The following is a 19,325-nucleotide window of genomic DNA, read 5'->3' on the forward strand; positions in this document are numbered from 1 at the left end:
TAAGTGAAGCACTAGAGCAAAATTATAAAGCTCAAAAGATATAAGTGAAGCACATAGAGTATTCTATCAAATTCCAAATTATGTATGGCTCTCTCAAAAGGTGTGTACAGCAAAGATGATTGTGGTAAAATAATAAGCAAAGACTCAAATCATAAAAGACACTCCAAGCAAAACACATATCATTTGGTGAATAAAAATATAACTCCAAGTAAAGTTACTGATAGAAGTAGACGAAAGAGGGGATGCCTTCCGGGGCATCCCCAAGCTTTGGATTTTAGGTGTCCTTAGATTATCTTGGGTGTGTAATGGGCATCCCCAAGCTTAGGATCTTGCCACTCCTTGTTCCATAATCCATCAAATCTTTACCCAAAACTTGAAAACTTCACAACACAAAACTTAAAGTAGAAAATCTCGTGAGCTCCGTTAGCGAAAGAAAACAAAAGAGCACTTCAAGGTTCTGTAATGAACTCATAATTTATTTAAATTGGTGTTATACCTACTGTATTCCAACTTCTCTATGGTTTATAAACTATTTTACTAGCCATAGATTCATCAAAATAAGCAAACAACACACGGAAAACAGAATCTGTCAAAAACAGAACAGCCTGTAGTAATCTGAAGCTAGCGCAAGATCTGGAACCCCAAAAATTCTAAAATAAATTGCTGGACGTGAGGAATTTATCTATTAATCATCTGAAAAAATAATTAACTAAATATCACTTTCCAAATAAAAATGAAAGCAGTTCTCGTGAGCGCTAAAGTTTCTGTTTTTTACAGCAAGTTCAACAAGACTTTCCCCAAGTCTTCCCAATGGTTCTACTTGGCACAAACACTAATTAAACACAAAAAAACACAAACAAAACAGAGGATAAATAATTTATTTATTACTAAACGGGAGCAAAAAGCAAGGAAAAAAATAAAATTGGGTTGCCTACCAACAAGCGCTAACGTTTAACACCCCTAACTAGGCATAACAAGTAAGAATAGATCTAGGTATTGCCATCTTTGGTAGGCAATCCATAAGTGGCTCTCATGATAGATTCATATGGTAATTTTATTTTATTTCTAGGGAAGTGTTCCATACACTTTTTTAATGGAAATTGAAATCTAATATTCCCTTCCTTCATATCAACAATTGCACCAATCGTTCTAAGGAAAGGTCTACCGAGAATAATAGGGCAAGAAGGATTGCAATCTATATCAAGAACGATAAAATCTATGGGCACATAATTCCTATTTGCAACAATAAGAACATCATTAATTCTTCCCATAGGTTTCTTAATAGTGGAATCCGCAAGATGCAAGTTTAGAGAGCAATCATCAAAATTACGGAAATCTAGCAAATCACACAAAGTTTTGGGAATAGTAGAGACACTAGCACCCAAATCACACAAAGCATAAAACTCATGACCTTTAATTTTAATTTTAATAGTTGGTTCCCACTCATCATAAAATTTTCTAGGGATAGAAACTTCCAATTCAAGTTTTACTTCATAAGATTGCATCAAGGCATCAACGATATGTTTAGTAAACGCTTTATTTTGACTATAAGCGTGAGGAGAATTTAGCACGGATTGGAACAAGGAAATACAATAAATCAAAGAGCAATTTTCATAGTTAAATTCCTTGAAATCCATAATAGTGGGTTTAGCAACATCTAGGGTTTTAATTTCTTCAATCCCACTTTTATCAAATTTAGCATCAAGATCTAAATACTCCGAATTTTTAGAACGCCTTCTAGGTAAAGGTGGATCATATTCAGTCCCATCATTATCAAGATTCATATTGCAAAACAAAGATTTAATAGGGGACACATCAATAACTTTTAGATCTTCATCATTATTTTCATAGGAACTAGAAGAACACGCTTTTATAAAGGCATCTTTCTTAGCACGCATCCTAGCGGTTCTTTCTTTGCACTCGTCAATGGAAATTCTCATGGTTTTGAGAGACTCATTGATATCATGCTTAGGTGGAATAGATCTAAGTTTCAAAGAATCAACATCAAGAGCAATTCTATCAACGTTCCTAGCCAAATCATCAATCTTAAGCAATTTTTTCTTCAATCATAGCATTAAAATTCTTTTGTGAAGAAATAATTTCTTTAATATTAGATTAAAAATTAGAGGGCATCTTATTATAATTTCCATAAGAATTATTGTAGGAATTACCATAATTATTAGAGGGATTACTAGGATAAGGCCTAGGATTGAAATTTCCTCTATACGCGTTGTTGCCAAAATTGTTCCTACCAACAAAATTGACATCCATAGGTTCATTATTATTCTCAATCAAAGTAGACATGGTCACATCATTAGGATCAGAAGAAACACTCTTATTAGCAAATAATTTCATAAGTTCATCCATCTTTCCACTCAAAACATTAATTTCTTCTATCACATGCACCTTTTTATTAGTAGATCTTTCAGTATGCCATTGAGAATAATTAACCATAATATTATCTAGGAGTTTAATAGCTTCTCCTAAAGTGATTTCCATAAAAGTGCCTCCCGTGGCCGAATCTAAAAGATTTCTAGAAGCAAAATTCAATCCGGCATAAAAAATTTGTATAATCATCCATAAATTTAAACCATGGGTAGGGCAATTATGTATCATTAATTTCATTCTCTCCCAAGCTTGTGCAACATGTTCATGATCAAGTTGCTTAAAATTCATAATATCGTTTCTAAGAGAGATGATCTTAGCGGGAGGAAAATACTTAGAGATAAAAGCATCTTTGCACTTGTTCCATGAATCAATATTATTTTTAGGCAAAGATGAAAACCAAGCTTTAGCACGATCTCTAAGAGAAAAAGGAAATAGCTTCAATTTAACAATATCATTATCGACATCTTTCTTCTTTTGCATGTCACACAAATCAACGAAGCTATTAAGATGGGTAGCGGCATCTTCACTAGGAAGGCCGGAGAACAGATCTTTCATGACAAGATTCAGCAAAGCAGTATTAATTTCACAAGATTCAGCATCGGTAAGAGGAGCAATCGGAGTGCTGAGGAAATCATTGTTGTTGGTATTGGTGAAGTCACACAATTTAGTATTATCTTGAGCCATCGTGACAAACAAGCAAACTAACACACAAGCAAACAAAAAGCAAACGGGCAAAGAGAGGCAAATAGAGAGGGAGGATAGAGAGAGAGGGCGAATAAAACTGCAAGGGTGAAGTGGGGGAGAGGAAAACGAGAGGCAAATGGCAAATAACGTAATGCGGTCGATAGGGATTGTGATGGGTACTTGGTATGTTGACTTTTGCGCAGACTCCCCGGCAACGACGCCAGAAATTCTTCTTGCTACCTCTTGAGCACTACGTTGGATTTCCCCAAAGAGGAAGGGATGATGCAGCAAAGTAGCATAAGTATTTCCCTCAGTTTTTGAGAACCAAGGTATCAATCCAGTAGGAGGCTACGCTCAAGTCCCTTGTACCTACACAAAAACAATAGCTCAACGCAACCAACGCGCTTAGGGGTTGTCAATCCCTTCACGGTCACTTATGAAAGTGAGATCTGATAGAGATGATAAATAATATTTTTGATATTTTTGGTATAGAGATGCAAAGTGAAAAGTAAAAGGCAAAGTAAAAGCAAAGCAATAATAAAGTGATGGAGATTAATATGATGAGAAAGAGACCCGGGGCCATAGGTTTCACTAGTGGCTTCTCTCAAGGGCATAAGTATTCTACGGTGGGTAAACAAATTACTGTTGAGCAATTGACAGAATTGAGCATAGTTATGAGAATATCTAGTTATGATCATGTATATAGGCATCACGTCCGAGACAAGTAGACCAAAACGATTCTGCATCTACTACTATTACTCCACTCATCGACCGCTATCCAGCATGCATCTAGAGTATTAAGTTAAAAACAGAGTAACACCTTAAGCAAGATGACATGATGTAGAGGGATAGTTTCATGCAATATGATAAAAAACCATCTTGTTATCCTCGATGGCAACAATACAATACGTGCCTTGCTGCCCCTTCTGTCACTGGGAAAGGACACCGCAAGATTGAACCCAAAGCTAAGCACTTCTCCCATGGCAAGAACAACCAATCTAGTAGGCCAAACCAAACTGATAATTCGAAGAGACTTGCAAAGATAACCAATCATACATAAAAGAATTCAGAGAAGATTCAAAAATTATTCATAGATAGACTTGATCATAAACCCACAATTCATCGGTCTCAACAAACACACCGCAAAAAGAAGATGACATCGAATAGATCTCCACAAGAGAGGGGGAGAACATTGTGTTGAGATCCAAAAAGAGAGAAGAAGCCATGTAGCTACTAACTATGGACCCGTAGGTCTGAAATAAACTACTCACACTTCATCGGAGAGGCTTGGATGATGATGTAGAAGCCCTCCGTGATCGATGCCCCCTCCGGCGGAGCTCCAGAACAGGCCCCAAGATGGGATCTCATGGATACAGCAAGTTGCGGCAGTGGAATTAGGTTTTTGGCTCCGTCCCCGATTGTTTGGGGGTACGTGGATATATATAGGAGGAAGAAGTACGTCGATGGAGCTTCGAGGGGCCCACGAGGCAGGGGGCGCGCCCTAGGGGGGGCGCCCTCCACCCTCATGACCGCCTCGTGGCTTTCTTGACGGAGGGTCCAAGTCTCCTGGATCTTATCTGATGAGAAAATCACGTTTCCAAAGGTTTCATTCCGTTTGGACTCCGTTTGATATTATGTTTCTCCGAAACACTGAAATAGGCAAAAAAACAACAATTCTAGGCTAGGCCTCCGATTAATAGGTTAGTCCCAAAAAATAATATAAAAGTGGAAAATAAAGCCCAATATAGTCCAAAACAGTAGATAATATAGCATGGAGCAATCAAAAATTATAGATACGTTGGAGACGTATCATTCGGCTAGGTGTGCAAAGGGAGAACCACTGCGATTGTGCTTCCAGCTCACATGGTTAAGCACCTCAGTGGAGAAAGCCAAAAACTAACTGTCACAATAAGTGTAAACTGGTCAGCGATCCGATGACTGTGTTAAATGATGAGCCATTCATAACATTGGTCGAAGTGTTTACGGCTTGACCTCGACTATCACCGAACACTACGGGGGGCTAGTAACTGGCCTCCCAAACTAAATCCTCAATATTTTGCTCTTACATTAGAGCTAAGGTTTCATGATCATACTTATCATGACAACCTAAAGAAAGGAACCGATGGCGGGACTATTTTCTTTGGAGGACATTTCTTATGTTAAATAGTAATATAACATATCTCTCTGCGTACCTTTGTTTATAAAACCGTATGGCCATATTGCCTTGTTTGTCGTAAATCTTTGCCCTCATAAAGGCTTTATAAAGTAGGACAAACACTCCTCGGCTAATGGCCGAGGAGGTGGAAGCCGATGGTCGGTCAACAAAGTTTTGTACAACGCGGATCCAAGCATTAATGATGTAAAGTACTTGGATACATAGAGTCATTACACATAATTTGTGATTTTACTATGGATATCGATCCTTAATTCGGTCACCCATGCCCACATTAAGGCTCGGGGGCTACTGGGCTTCGGGTTTATTATTTACAAATATTAAAGGGGCACATCGATCCCCTGATCTGGTGTTGCCACCCGACCAGTGTCTCGGGGGCTACTGCATTGCCTGTCCAGTGCAGAAAATTTTATGTGCAATATAGTTTCTGAGGAAATTTTGATCCTTAGGTTGGTCGGCCGCACCCAACCTGAGTCTTGAGGACTGAGCACGTCGCTTTTTTTGTCCCGAAGTATTCTGCCGAGCTAGGACTTGATCCTCAGGCCGATTTTTCAAATCAACCTGAGTCTCAGCGGCTACTGGGATCAGCGGTCTTACATCATCCTTCAGGTGCATCTCGGGTTTTAGACGGATACACACCTTGAGGGCTACTGGCTATATATCTCGGCAGAGAATAAATTGCACCAATCAAAAATATTGACAAAAAATCGGCTCATAGTCGGGGTGGTGCACCACCTCGGAAGCAGTCCGGCATAAAGATCGGGCGCCAGTGGCTGGCCCCATAGAGGGCATTTCCGGCATTAAGCTCGGCTAGACTCCTTCAACCTTTTTGAACCAAGGTGATCTATGATACCTCGGATATAGTCCGTCGTTGGAGCTTGGACATAGTCCAGCGTGGAGCTTGGACATAGTCCGGCGTTGGAGCTCGGATACATTCCGGCGTTGGAGCTCGGAAGCGGTCTGGCGTTGGAGCTCGAAAGCGGTCCGGTGTTGGTTCTCATCTGCAAAAGATACCTCGAATATAGTCCGGCGTTTGAGATCGGACGCAAGAGGACACTGCCGCCCAGGAACGACTTCAAACCCGAGGTGTAGCATAAAAATAACAAGGCATTGATAAAGGCCGAAGACTTAAAGGGCTCCTTGGATACCCGACGTGTGAGATCTTCAGATTTAGCTTGGCAATCCTCAAGATAGAAGATGGGAAGATTTGTTGAACCAGTTTTCAAGACCGATGACCGAAGACGAAGAATAGTTCAGAAGAACCGAGGAGCGTCCCCAACTTGATGACCGGTTCAGGGGGCTACTGACGGTGTCCTGGACTAGGGGGTACTCACCACATCATCTCCCGATCAGTTGGATTGGGCCGAGGACCCCCATGGCCGGTTACTCATGGGCCAGTTCGGATAGCCGAGGACATATACGAGGAAGATTCCACAAGACTTGGTGATCAAGACAAGGACTCCTCTCCACCGACATATTCGACTAGGACTCTTGTTATCCTAGGCCTCTGGTATGTTATATAAGCCGAGGCCAGGCTAGTCAATAGATGATTATGACATTATTCATCATACCCTTAGGTTTTAGACCACAACATATGATCTTGATACGTCTCCAACGTATCTATAATTTTTTATTGCTCCATGCTACTTTATCTACTGTTTTGGACTATATTGGGCTTTATTTTCCACTTTTATATTATTTTTGGGACTAACCTATTAACCGGAGGCCCAGCCCAGAATTTTTGTTTTTTTGCCTATTTCAGTATTTCGAGGAAACAGAATATCAAATGGAGTCCAAATGGAATGAAACCTTCGGGAACGTGATCTTCTCACCGAACGTGATCCAGGAGACTTGGACCCTACTCCAAGAAGTTTTCGGGGAGGTCACGAGGGTGGAGGGCGCCCCCCCCCGGGCGCGCCCCCCTGCCTCGTGGGCCCCTCGGAGCTCCACCGACATGCTCCTTCCTCCTATATATACCTACGTACCCCCATTAGACCAAAGAAGGAGCCAAAAACCTAATTCCACCGCCGCAACTTCCTGTATCCACGAGATCCCATCTTGGGGCCTGTTCCGGAGCTCCGCCGGAGAGGGCATCCATCACGGAGGGCTTCTACATCAACACCATAGCCCTTCCGATGAAGTGTGAGTAGTTTACTTCAGACCTTCGGGTCCATAGCTAGTAGCTAGATGGCTTCTTCTCTCTTTTTGGATCTCAATACAATGTTCTCCCCCTCTCTCGTGGAGATCTATTCGATGTAATCTTCTTTTTGCGGTGTGTTTGTTGAGACCGATGAATTGTGGGTTTATGATCCAACTTATCTATGAATAATATTTGAATCTTCTCTGAATTCTTTTATGTATGATTGAGTTATCTTTGCAAGTCTCTTCGAATTATCCGTTTGGTTTGGCCAACTAGATTGGTAGTTCTTGCAATGGGAGAAGTGCTTAGCTTTGGGTTCAATCTTGCGGTGTCCTTACTCAGTGACAGAAAGAGTTGCAAGGCACGTATTGTATTGTTGCCATCGAGGATAACAAGATGGGGTATTTATCATATTGCATGAATTTATTCCTCTACATCATGTCATCTTGGTTAAGGCGTTACTCTGTTTTTAACTTAATACTCTAGATGCATGCTGGATAGCGGTCGATGAGTGGAGTAATAGTAGTAGATGCAGGCAGGAGTCGGTCTACTTGTCACGGACGTGATGCCTATATACATGATCATACCTAGATAACCTCATAACTATGCTAAATTCTATCAATTGCTCAACAGTAATTTGTTCACCCACCGTAGAATATCTATGCTCTTGAGAGAAGCCACTAGTGAAACCTATGGCCCCCGGGTCTATTCTCATCATATCAATCTCCATTACTTTATTTTACTTGTTTTGCTTTTACTTTTCACTTTGCATCTTTATACCAAAAATACCAAAAATATTATCTCTATTAGATCTCACTCTCGTAAGTGACTGTGAAGGGATTGACAACCCCTAAGCGTTGGTTGTGAGTTGCTACCGTTTTGTGCAGGTACGAGGGACTTGCGCGTGACCTCCTACTGGATTGATACCTTGGTTCTCAAAAACTGAGGAAAATACTTACGCTACTGTGCTGCATCACCCCCTCCTCTTCGGGGAAAACCAACACTAGCTCGAGACGTAGCAGATCTCGAGGTAGATGAACTCTGTACTCGATACTCCATCAATATAAACAAGAGCAGGACGTAGGGTTTTACCTCCATCAAGAGGGCCCGAACCTAGGTAAACATCGTGTCCCCTGTCTCTTGTTCCCCATCGATCCATGATACACAGCTTGGGACCCCCTACCCGAGATCTGCCGGTTTTGACACCGACAATATCATCCCTAATAAGCCAGGCAATCACATACATCATCCCGTGACTAACTCATTAGTCATTTGCTTGCAAGGCTTACTATGATGTGTATTACCGAGAGGGCCCAGAGATACCTCTTCGATACTCGGAGTGACAAATCCTAATCTCGATTCATGCCAACCCAAACAGGACATCTTCAGAGATACCTGTAGAGCATCTTTATAATCACCCAGTTATGTTGTGACATTTGATAGCACACAAGGCATTTCTCTGGTATCCGAGAGTTGCATGATCTCATAGTCAAAGGAATATGTATTTCACATACATGAAATCAGTAGCAATAAACAGAGCAATCAAATGCTAAACTAATGGATAGGTCTTGTCCATCACATCATTCTCCTAATGATGTGATCCCGTTATCAAATGACAACTCATGTCCATGGTTAGGAAATCTTAACCATCTTTGATGAACGAGCTAGTCTAGTAGAGGCTCACTAGGGACATGGTGTTTGTTTTTGTATTCACACATGTAAGGTTTCTAATCAATACAATTATAGCATGAATAATAAACCTTTATCATGAATAAGGAAATATAAAATAACAACTTTGTTGCCTCTAGGGCATATTTTCTTCAAAAACACCATACTGTTAAAGGGGGTCTAGGTGATACATAAATCGTATTTCCGGGGTGATGCTCAAAACCTGTACAAAGCCTAATTCTTCAAGTGAATACTTTGAAAATCTCCGGCAGTGCTGACAAATTTGTCAGAGACGGAGATGCGGTTCTTCTGTTCACTGACAAATTTGGTCTGACCGTTAGGATTTTGCCAGAGCGATCTGCATACTGTGAGGAAATTGAGTGCCCGACGAATTTGAGAGTCCAAATTTCGAACGTTGCTGTGCAGAGTGACAGCCGTCGAGTGAATCCTTATCCTGAGAATTGTCATGTTCCAAGGGGCATTTATGACAATTTATGTCGGGTTGCCCCTGGCTATCAGCCGTCCCCCACAACTACTAGTTGGTTGGCTGCTCTAGAGAGAAATTGACACTTGTCATTTGAGAGCAACCCTTCCTCTGATGACTTTATGAAAAACCCAAGTGAGGAAAAACCCAACCAGAGCCAAAGTGATTGAGCATCACTAAAGAGTTTGATCTGGGTGATCCGACGCCTATTACCTTTGAAGACTGTCATTCTTTCAGACAGTTAGGCGTCATGTTCTGAGCACCCAAGAGTACTTGTGGTGTACCAGTGAACGAGTCTATGAAGGTTTTGAAAGTTTACCTTAAAGACTTACCACGAGTGATTGGGCGAGGTCTGTTGTGACCTTAGCTGAAGACGAATACGGTGAAGACTTAGTGTCTTCGGAGTTCATTCTCAGCCGCCTCAACCGGACATATAGTTGATACAACAACTGGAACTGATCTATCAAATCATCGTGTCATCGCCAAGTCTACCTGGTTTCAAATTCCTCAACCCCTTACTTCTGTTATTCCGTTGTTGAAGAATCTGTGATCTACTTACTGAAGAATTTGAACCGAAGACTTTCATCATGTTATTTTTCATTTCTTCAGTACATCTTCCGTATGCCAGAATGCTTGTATGATTGCACGTTTTTCACTTGCATCTATCTTATATGTATGCTTTATGTTTCTGTGATGAATTAGTGTCGCTCCTGTTTTTATTTCTTCACTCTGATCTTCGTCAAATTTATCAGAGTTTGACGAATTTCTAAAAATTTCCGTTCACCCTCTCTAGGAGTAAACCCGCGCTTTCACCAACACATCCGCGAGTCATCAAAATGGCCCAACAAACCTGACACAATGCTCGGCCAGATAGAGCCATTTGTTAGTGACCATATGAATGAAACCCTCAACCCCAAGGCCTCCAGCGCCTTACCTCTCTAGGTGTTTATCATCGGTGCCTATGACGGTAGGGTTAGAAGGCTATTGCCGGGGCCAGTGGCCTACTTTGACACGCAGGCATGACCGAATGACATAGCTGGGGGTCTACGACCGCTGGCGATAGCCCATTAATCCTACCTTCGGGGTATTTGGCGGTAGCAAAAGGGGTCAAATCTGAGCAAACTTTAAAACATGGTCAGACAAGGTCAAAACAATTTTTTTGGCCTGCAAGGCTGACCGCTGCATGCACCCTCCTATTAATCCGTTTAAGTCTTGATCTTGAAAAAAGTCCCCCCAAATCAGGGAAATCAGATTGTACGGGAATAGGAACTTATTACTACCTTCCATCTTCTAATTACGAGACTCTTATTTTTGTTCAACCGCCATTAAACTTGTAACCAAATTAACCCCCACCCTTCCAAAAAAGAAAAAGAAAAACTCAGCCTTCTCTTCTTTTACAGCCATGGCGATGTCGACTGCGGATGGTCGAGATGCCATCTAAACAACGCCCAACCATCAACGGTCCGAGGAGCCCAATATAACAACAGCGAAGGCGGGGCAGTCGAGCACTCCAGTCCACCTCCGTTCTCTGTTTCAGTGTCTTGTTCCCTCTCCCCGATCTCGGCTCCTCCAGGCCTCGTCCTCGTGCACTCCGCCGCCGCCAGATCGAGGCACGCTCGCTCTCGCTCCCCCCTCTCCTTTGTCACCTGCAGAATCGAATCGAATTGAATCCTCCCCCCATTCACCCCTGCTGTCGAGGGATCGCGTGCGCGATGCGACGGCTCTTCGCTTGATTCCGTGGCGCGCTTGCGTGTGAGGTGGCTGACGCTGGGTTGCTTGTTCTGATTTTGCAGGTCGGAGCTGGGCTTTGGAGCGGCCATGGGTTCAGACCCCAGAGGTATTGTTTCCTCCCAGCTTTTTCCAAGGCAATGAGCTGCTCACTGTCAGTAGTTCAGTGAGACTCAGTTTTCTGTAACTACTACATAAGCGATCTGCATCGAAAGGATTGTGGCCTTGACTCGGTTCAGATAAACACATTGATCTAAGGTGTTGATAGGCACCAATTGGCAGTCAGTCTTTTGTTTTAATCCTTATTCGTACTTGCCAATGATATTGGTTTTTGTTTTCTTTCTCGATCCTTGGCATATTTGAATTATGCTGTGCGGTTGCCAGTATAACATACTCCATGAGTAGTTGATATGCTTACGCAGCATACATGGTGATAATGTCCATCATTGACTATAGGCTAATTTCCCTTTTCCTCCTCTAGATCAGCTTGGTTATCTTTTTTTTTTTGCTGCATTACCACTGGAAACAATTGATTCCAACCGCAAGAAAAAGGAAACAGTTGATTCGCTAGTAGCGTGACATCATGCCAGATAACAGATTCTTATATTTTTGTTTGGTGCCTTGCGCAAACTTGTACAAATAAAGAGAAATCTGGCATCTACCAGATGGCTTCCCTGATCTTCAGTGTTTAGTCATGCCTTCAGAAGTTCAGAGTATAATCATGCTCTGTGTAGTTAGCAATTGCATGGGAGCCTGCTAGATGGTTTTGCTGTATGCTGCAATTAGTAACTTTTCCTTTTATTACTGACAGATGTATGTGTTGTTGGGGTTGCACGCACCCCTATGGGTAGTTTCCTTGGTGGCTTGTCTTCCTTGCCTGCTACGAAACTTGGCTCTATAGCAATTGAAGGTGATATCAATACTTTCTCTCTGTGTACCCCAGATGGTATACTTTGTTCGGTTTGGTAACATCTTAATATTAAAATAATTACCGGGGTGATCAGCTGCTCTGAGAAGAGCAAATGTCGATCCATCCCTTGTGCAGGAGGTCTTCTTTGGCAATGTCTTGAGTGCTAACTTGGGGCAAGCTCCTGCAAGACAAGCTGCTTTAGGTGCAGGGATACCAAATACGGTTGTTTGCACCACAGTCAACAAAGTTTGCGCATCTGGCATGAAAGGTCTGAATTCTTGTGACCATGCTTGTATAATCTGTGTACTAAATTTCCTGAAGGGAACCAATTTTTTCTGACCATGATCCGTTTTCCTTCCTTTCTATACAGCGACCATGTTTGCTGCGCAATCAATTCAACTGGGAATCAATGACATTGTTGTGGCAGGTGGGATGGAAAGCATGTCGAATGCTCCGAAATACATCGCTGAAGCTAGGTCAGCCAAGTGTTCTTCTGGTTCTACTTTTGTGTAGTGCATAAATGAAGTACGATCATTTTCTTGCATACACTAAGCATACTAGGGAATACAATGCCAAAATATCTGTTCAAAATTTTGTGTGTCAGACCTTAAGTTTAGATTGCCTTTTCAGTACTCTCGTGTCGCTCGTTCATTCATTATTTATTAACATGTTTACACTATATTATGTTCTTGGATCTTGGTTAACATGGATTTAAAACTTTACTGTTAATGTATGGCTGTTTACGTCTTGGTGTTGACTTACTGATTTGTGCAATCAAATGCAGAAAAGGATCTCGTTTCGGACATGACAGCCTCGTTGATGGCATGCTTAAGGATGGCCTTTGGGATGTATACGGTGATTGTGCCATGGGAGTGTGCGCTGAGCTTTGTGCTGACAATCATGCCCTGACAAGGGAAGACCAGGTAACTTGCCACAAATTGCAATAACCATATTCTGATGTAATTATAATTCTTATATTTGTCTAGTGCCAAAAGGGCACACATTGTCTTAGTTATTATGTACGGAGATTCAGTAGCGGTGAAGATTAATACCAAATACAAAAGTGCACATACAATCAGTCTTTCCAGTGTGAACTGATCACTGCCATAATCACCATTTTCATGCAGGTTCATTGTTTTATATCTTTTTTCTTCATCTCATAAATCATCATGTATGCTTTGAAGCAATAGCTGCAATTCTGCATTACTGCCAGTGTCTATTATCCACTATTAGTTTGCACTACTAGTTAGGGTAGGTTGAGTAAATGATCCTTCGTTGCTTGCTTCGAACATGATTTCACATATTTTGTTTGTATGGTTGCTTGAGACATGTAGATATTACTTTTATACTCCCTCCGTTTCTAAATATAAGTCTTTTTAGAGATTTCAGTATGGACTACATACGGATGTATATAGACATACTTCAGAGTGTGTAGATTCACTCATTTTGCTCCGTATGTAGTCCATATTGGAATCTCTAGAAAGACTTATATTTAGGAATGGAGGGAGTATTATCTTATAGGTTGGTCTTCCTTGCAGAACAATATGCTTTGCACTTTAAATCACTTTGCAATTAGTTTTTGTAAAAAATTCTAAGAAGGGTGGGCCTTGCGCATCATAGATTATCTCCATTTGTTTCCTGGGTCTGGGATTGAATCAGCCTCCTTGCAAAAAGAAAGGCAAGGGAAGTGCTGCCTAGAAATTCCGTTCCCCAGAATCTGTGGGAGATTTCGGTATTGGGTACTCCCTTTTGTGTTTTATTGTTGTCGTCGGTGAATTTGATATACCAGCGTTAAACCTGTCGGATGCCTCCAAAATCTTCTAAGATTCGCTGTTTTGTTCTTAATCTGTAATCCATATATTTATTATTCGTGACATCTGAAATTTATATGTTCTTTATGTAGGATGCATATGCTATTCAAAGTAATGAGCGTGGAATTGCTGCTCGTGACAGTGGTGCTTTTGCATGGGAGATTGTTCCGGTGATTTTTCTGTCTCTTTGGCAAAGTAAGAAACTGTTCCTTTATTTGTTTCCCTAATGTTCTATGTCCTATCATCCAGATTGAAGTTCCTGTTGGTAGAGGGAAACCTGCAGTACTTGTTGACAAAGATGAGAGCCTAGACAAGGTAAATTTTCTAATAAGATGGCACAAATAAGCTATAAACAAGAAGATTATTTGGGGCAGCATGTATCTGGTCCTAATGCAGTGCTTTCACGTACTAGGCTAAAAAAGTACTAATAATCAGTACGTATTTTGTTGTTGGTAAACATTTCAATACTTTATCTTCATCATATAGTTAACTGCAAGAAGGAAAATATGTAGTTTGCATTTATTTGTATCTTGTGAATAAATGTCTAGGCTCTCATCTGCATCATATAACTATTGTCTGTCTCGTAGTTTGACGCAGCCAAGCTGAAGAAGCTACGACCAGCATTCAAGGAGAGTGCTGGTACTGTTACTGCTGGAAATGCTTCTAGTATAAGGTACCTGCTTGTTACTTATTTTATTTACAAGCCTTTTGAAGTCCTTCTGTCACATATTGTTTTGAAACCACTGCATGATATTCTGAAAGATGTGGTTTTCCTTCTTTCTTTCTATTTTGACATTTTATACTTTGTTCTACAATCTACACTATGCATTTAATTTTATTTGTGTTATTGTTGTCCTGCAATGCCATATTCAACTGCTCTTTGTTTCCAAGTGCTACTCCTGTTTAACATTTATGTTTGGGCGGCTCAGAATGTTTTTACTTCAGCCCAAGAGATGGTATATATTATTTTGTATTTATAACTGAAATTGGTTCATTTTCAAGAAAAAAATTGCCGAGGTTCCTATTGTGTATTAAACTTTTCAAGAAAATGCAAATGTAGTGTCTTGATGCAATGTTTATTGATAGATTAGGAATCCTCATATAGTCATATACATTAACTTCCTAGAGAGGCCAATCAAGGAACGCTAAGCTAGAAACTAAGTACCTGCACTGACTGTCTTTGACGGGCATTCTATGTACTCCCTCCAACTTCGTCGTGTGTTTGTTTATGCACTGAAAAATGTGATGCATCTGCACTGAGTAACATCTGTTTTCTTTTGAGTGGAATAGTGATGGTGCTGCAGCATTAGTATTGGTGAGTGGGAAGAAGGCTCAAGAACTTGGATTGCAAGTCCTTGCAAGGATCAAGGGATTTGCCGATGCAGCCCAAGTAAGCTACAGTACCCTTTTTTGTTTATCTTAGCTGGTAGTGAGTACAATTATAGGCAAGTGCATATAATTATGTAGGTTCTGGAAGGTTACAGGAGTCTGTCTTTCCTGGAATACTTTTATGTAATTGTAATCAGTGAAGGTTATTTGCTACCAAAATTGAATCCCTTAATGATATTTTTCAATTCCCATGTTATGCAGGCTCCTGAACTATTTACCACTACCCCAGCACTTGCCATACCAAAGGCTCTCACGAATGCTGGCCTAGAGTCCTCTCGTGTTGATTTTTATGAAATCAACGAAGCCTTTTCGGTATCTCTTGATCATTTCTGTTTATTTCTTAGTAATTAGTTAATTACATTATTTGAAATGGTATTTATTTTTATTTCTGAAAACAGGCTGTTGCACTTGCAAATCAAAAGCTTCTCGGAATTCCTTCAGTAAGTGCTTCCTTGTTTCAACCAAAATTACGTTTGCACCTGAAAATAAGTCAACATTCTTGCCAGGAACTAAATCTTGGTTACTGTGACTCGCTATTAACCAGCAATACTTATTAATCCGATTACCAGATGATAGTTACAACTCCCATGCTGACAACGGCTATGCTTGCAGGAAAAGATAAATGTACATGGAGGAGCTGTATCTTTAGGACACCCACTTGGGTGCAGTGGTGCTCGCATTTTGGTCACCCTTCTTGGTGTAAGTTCTTTCTTGAGGTGTTGTTTTGCATTTTGATCATCCGTGTCAGTCTGTTTTTCAGCATGGATCCTATTTTCTAGTAGAAGCTATTTCATGAGTAAATAATGATATCAAGTAGTAATCATAGGAATAAACATCTTGCCTGCAGAATACCACAAACAATAAGGGGTAAGACATTTTTGTTACAACTATTTGGCCATCTTCGTGACTCCTTTTTGCGTCCAAAATATATGCAGAAAGGAGTTTAATCTGTAACCCGTACAATTGTTCCACATTGAGGCTTAAAAAGGATATGTGGAAGTTATATTCCGTGATTTCATTTACCATGTCTTCAGTGGTTCTATCCTCACTTGTTCAGATGTTGTCAGCATCTTAATTAGGTCATCGTGTCTTCAATGCCCGTTTCTCATAGTTCTTTTAAAATTAAACTAAGCAATACGGTGTTCTTTCTTCTCAATAGGTTCTTAGGGAGAAGAGTGGCAAGATCGGAGTTGCTGGTGTCTGCAACGGCGGTGGCGGTGCATCTGCGCTCGTTATGGAGCTCGCGTAATGAGCTCTGACACCAAAGATGGAGTCTGCATGTAAAATTCAATGTACTGTATTTCATAGTGCTGTGTCAGATTAAGTAATTGATTAACTTAGAACTTGTGTGCCGGTTTCTGATCTTACTCTAGATTGTTTTTATTTTATTTTCTCTTGTACTACTCCCTCCGTCCGGAAATACTTGTCATCAAAATAGATAAAAAGAGATGCATCTAGACGTATTTTAGTTCTAGATACATCCTTTTTCATCCATTTTGATGACAAGTATTTTCGGACGGAGGAAGTAACTGTTTTGGACATTCTTGATTTAATAATGATAATAATTGTTGCAATAAAGCATTATTGTGCTACCGAAGGTACTCAGAAAGTGGTGGTTTTGTCCAATGATGATCGAGTCAAACTTAATTTTGGAAGAAAAAGTATCTTCTACCCTCTCTTTGTTTATTGAACTTTATCTTCTACCCTCTCTTAGTCTCTCCTTTGCCAACAATCTCAGCTTATCTGCCCTGCCCCCTCCCTCCCCCGCGTCACCCTCCTCTGACGACACCCCAAGACACACCGCCCGCCACTCTACCTTGCCGCGGCGGCACCCTCCCTTGTTGGTTTGGCGGCGGGGGATCCGGCCACCCCCGAGGTGGCCTGGCCCCACGCGTCTCTAGCCGGTCGCGGCCCCCTGTCTCGCTATCCTCGGTCGCAGCGAATGCCCCTCCCTACACGCCTCCCCCTTTTGCTCGCGACCCGGTCTCCTTCTGGCGATTCTCGGGCTCCCTCCAACTGCTGCTCGAGCCCGCCGGTCGGCGGTGATGGCCAGTTGCGGGGCATTCATGGCCTGCCCTCCCGTGCAGGCGCCCCCCTCGTCTCCGACGGCCCTCCCCCAAGCCCGGTGATGGCTCTCGCGCAGAGGCGGCGACGTGTACGCGGTTGTGGCTGGCTCTGGGCCCCTCGCGGCGTGTCTTTGCTTGTGATGTTCCGTCCCCGGCGGCTATAGCCCCGCGTCTCTCCGGTGTCCCTCGCTGCCGGCGTCCTCCACCGGGTTGCTCCGGCCCGGCGACCGGGTAGCTGCGCCCCTTCCAGCTTATCTGGCTAATCGAGATCATGACGGTCAAGGCCACGACAACTCGGATCTGCGTGCTTTCGGTCCTTGCTTGCCGGAGTCGTTGGACGCCGTCGCGGCAAAAACCCCACGTGGTTTGCCTCGTCGCCCGCCCTACCGTGTATGCCTCAAAGCCCCCTTTTGCCAAATCCTGTGCTCTTGGGTGCGGAGGTGATGCCACCCTCCGAACGGCAAGTGCAGCCCCGCCAACCCCCCATGACTCAGTGATTCCAACCAGTGTTGGCCTCCCATCTACGTGTTGGGGAACGTAGTAATTTCAATAAAATTCCTACGCACACGCAAGATCATGGTGATGCATCGCAACGAGAGGGGAGAGTGTTGTCTACATAACCTCGTAGACCGAAAGCGGAAGCGTTAGCACAACGCGGTTGATGTAGTCGTACGTCTTCACGATCCGACCGATCCAAGTACCGAACGCACGGCACCTCCGAGTTCAGCACACGTTCAGCTCGATGACGTCCCGCGAACTCCAATCCAGTAGAGCTTCACGGGAGAGTTCCGTCAGCACGATGGCGTGGTGACGATGATGATGTTCTACCGTCGCAGGGCTTCTCCTAAGCACCGCTACGATATGATCGAGGTGGATTATGGTGGAAGGGGGCACCGCACACGGCTAAGAGATCAAGAGATCAATTGTTGTGTCTATGGGGTGCCCCCTTGGCCACGTATATAAATGAGTGGAGGAGGAGGGGGCCGGCCAAGAGGAGGAGGCGCGCCCAAGGGGGGGGGGCAATCCTACTCCAAGTAGGTTTTGCCCCCCTTTCCTATTCCAACTAGGAGAAGGGGGAAGGAGGAGGTGGAGAGAAGGAAGGAGAAGGGGGGCCGCGCCCCCTTCCCTTTCCCAATTCGGATTGGGGCAAGGGGGGCTGCGCGCCACCTCCTGCTGCCTCTCCTCTTCCACTACTTTGGGCCCATGAGGCCCAATAACCCCCCCGGGGGGGGGGGGGGTTCCGGTAACCCCCCGATACTCCGGTATATATCCGATAACTCCCGGAACCATTCCGGTGTCCGAATATAGTCGTCCAATATATCAATCTTCATGTCTCGGTCATTTCGAGACTCCTCGTCATGTCCGTGATCACATCCGGGACTCCGAACAACCTTCGGTACATCAAAACTCATAAACTCATAATATAACCGACATCGAAACGTTAAGCATGCGGACCCTACGGGTTCGAGAACTATGTAGACATGACCGAGACATGTCTCCGGTCAATAACCAATAGCGGAACCTGGATGCTCATATTGGCTCCCACATATTCTACGAAGATCTTTATCGGTCAGACCGCATAACAACATACGTTGTTCCCTTTGTCATCGGTATGTTACTTGCCCGAGATTCGATCATCGGTATCTCAATACCTAGTTCAATCTCGTTACCGGCAAGTCTCTTTACTCGTTCCGTAATACATCATTCCGCAACTAACTCATTTAGTTGCAATGCTTGCGAGGCTTAAGTGATGTGCATTACCGAGAGGGCCCAGAGATACCTCTCCGACAATCGGAGTGACAAATCCTAATCTTGAAATACGCCAACCCAACAAGTACCTTTGGAGACACCTGTAGAGCACCTTTATAATCACCCAGTTACGTT

The 19,325-nt window shown here is 42.7% G+C and overlaps 1 protein-coding gene across 1 annotated transcript in view; it reads left to right on the forward strand.

Annotated features, from left to right (window-relative positions):
• Positions 1–16,967, forward strand: part of LOC125507025 (acetyl-CoA acetyltransferase, cytosolic 1-like) — a 42,269-nt gene extending 25,302 nt beyond the window's left edge. Inside the window, exons 2-15 of the mRNA XM_048671726.1 lie at positions 10,904–11,147; positions 11,331–11,374; positions 12,077–12,175; positions 12,270–12,443; positions 12,546–12,651; positions 12,960–13,098; positions 14,079–14,156; positions 14,236–14,301; positions 14,574–14,659; positions 15,277–15,376; positions 15,577–15,687; positions 15,774–15,815; positions 15,988–16,074; positions 16,535–16,967. Coding sequence (XP_048527683.1) covers positions 10,904–11,147; positions 11,331–11,374; positions 12,077–12,175; positions 12,270–12,443; positions 12,546–12,651; positions 12,960–13,098; positions 14,079–14,156; positions 14,236–14,301; positions 14,574–14,659; positions 15,277–15,376; positions 15,577–15,687; positions 15,774–15,815; positions 15,988–16,074; positions 16,535–16,624 — 1,466 coding nt within the window. The 3' untranslated portion in view covers positions 16,625–16,967. The remainder of the gene's footprint in view (positions 1–10,903; positions 11,148–11,330; positions 11,375–12,076; positions 12,176–12,269; positions 12,444–12,545; positions 12,652–12,959; positions 13,099–14,078; positions 14,157–14,235; positions 14,302–14,573; positions 14,660–15,276; positions 15,377–15,576; positions 15,688–15,773; positions 15,816–15,987; positions 16,075–16,534) is intronic.
• Positions 16,968–19,325: the final 2,358 nt, after the last annotated feature.

The sequence above is a fragment of the Triticum urartu genome, chromosome 5 (genome assembly GCF_003073215.2).
Source record: "Triticum urartu cultivar G1812 chromosome 5, Tu2.1, whole genome shotgun sequence".
NCBI lineage: Eukaryota > Viridiplantae > Streptophyta > Magnoliopsida > Poales > Poaceae > Triticum > Triticum urartu.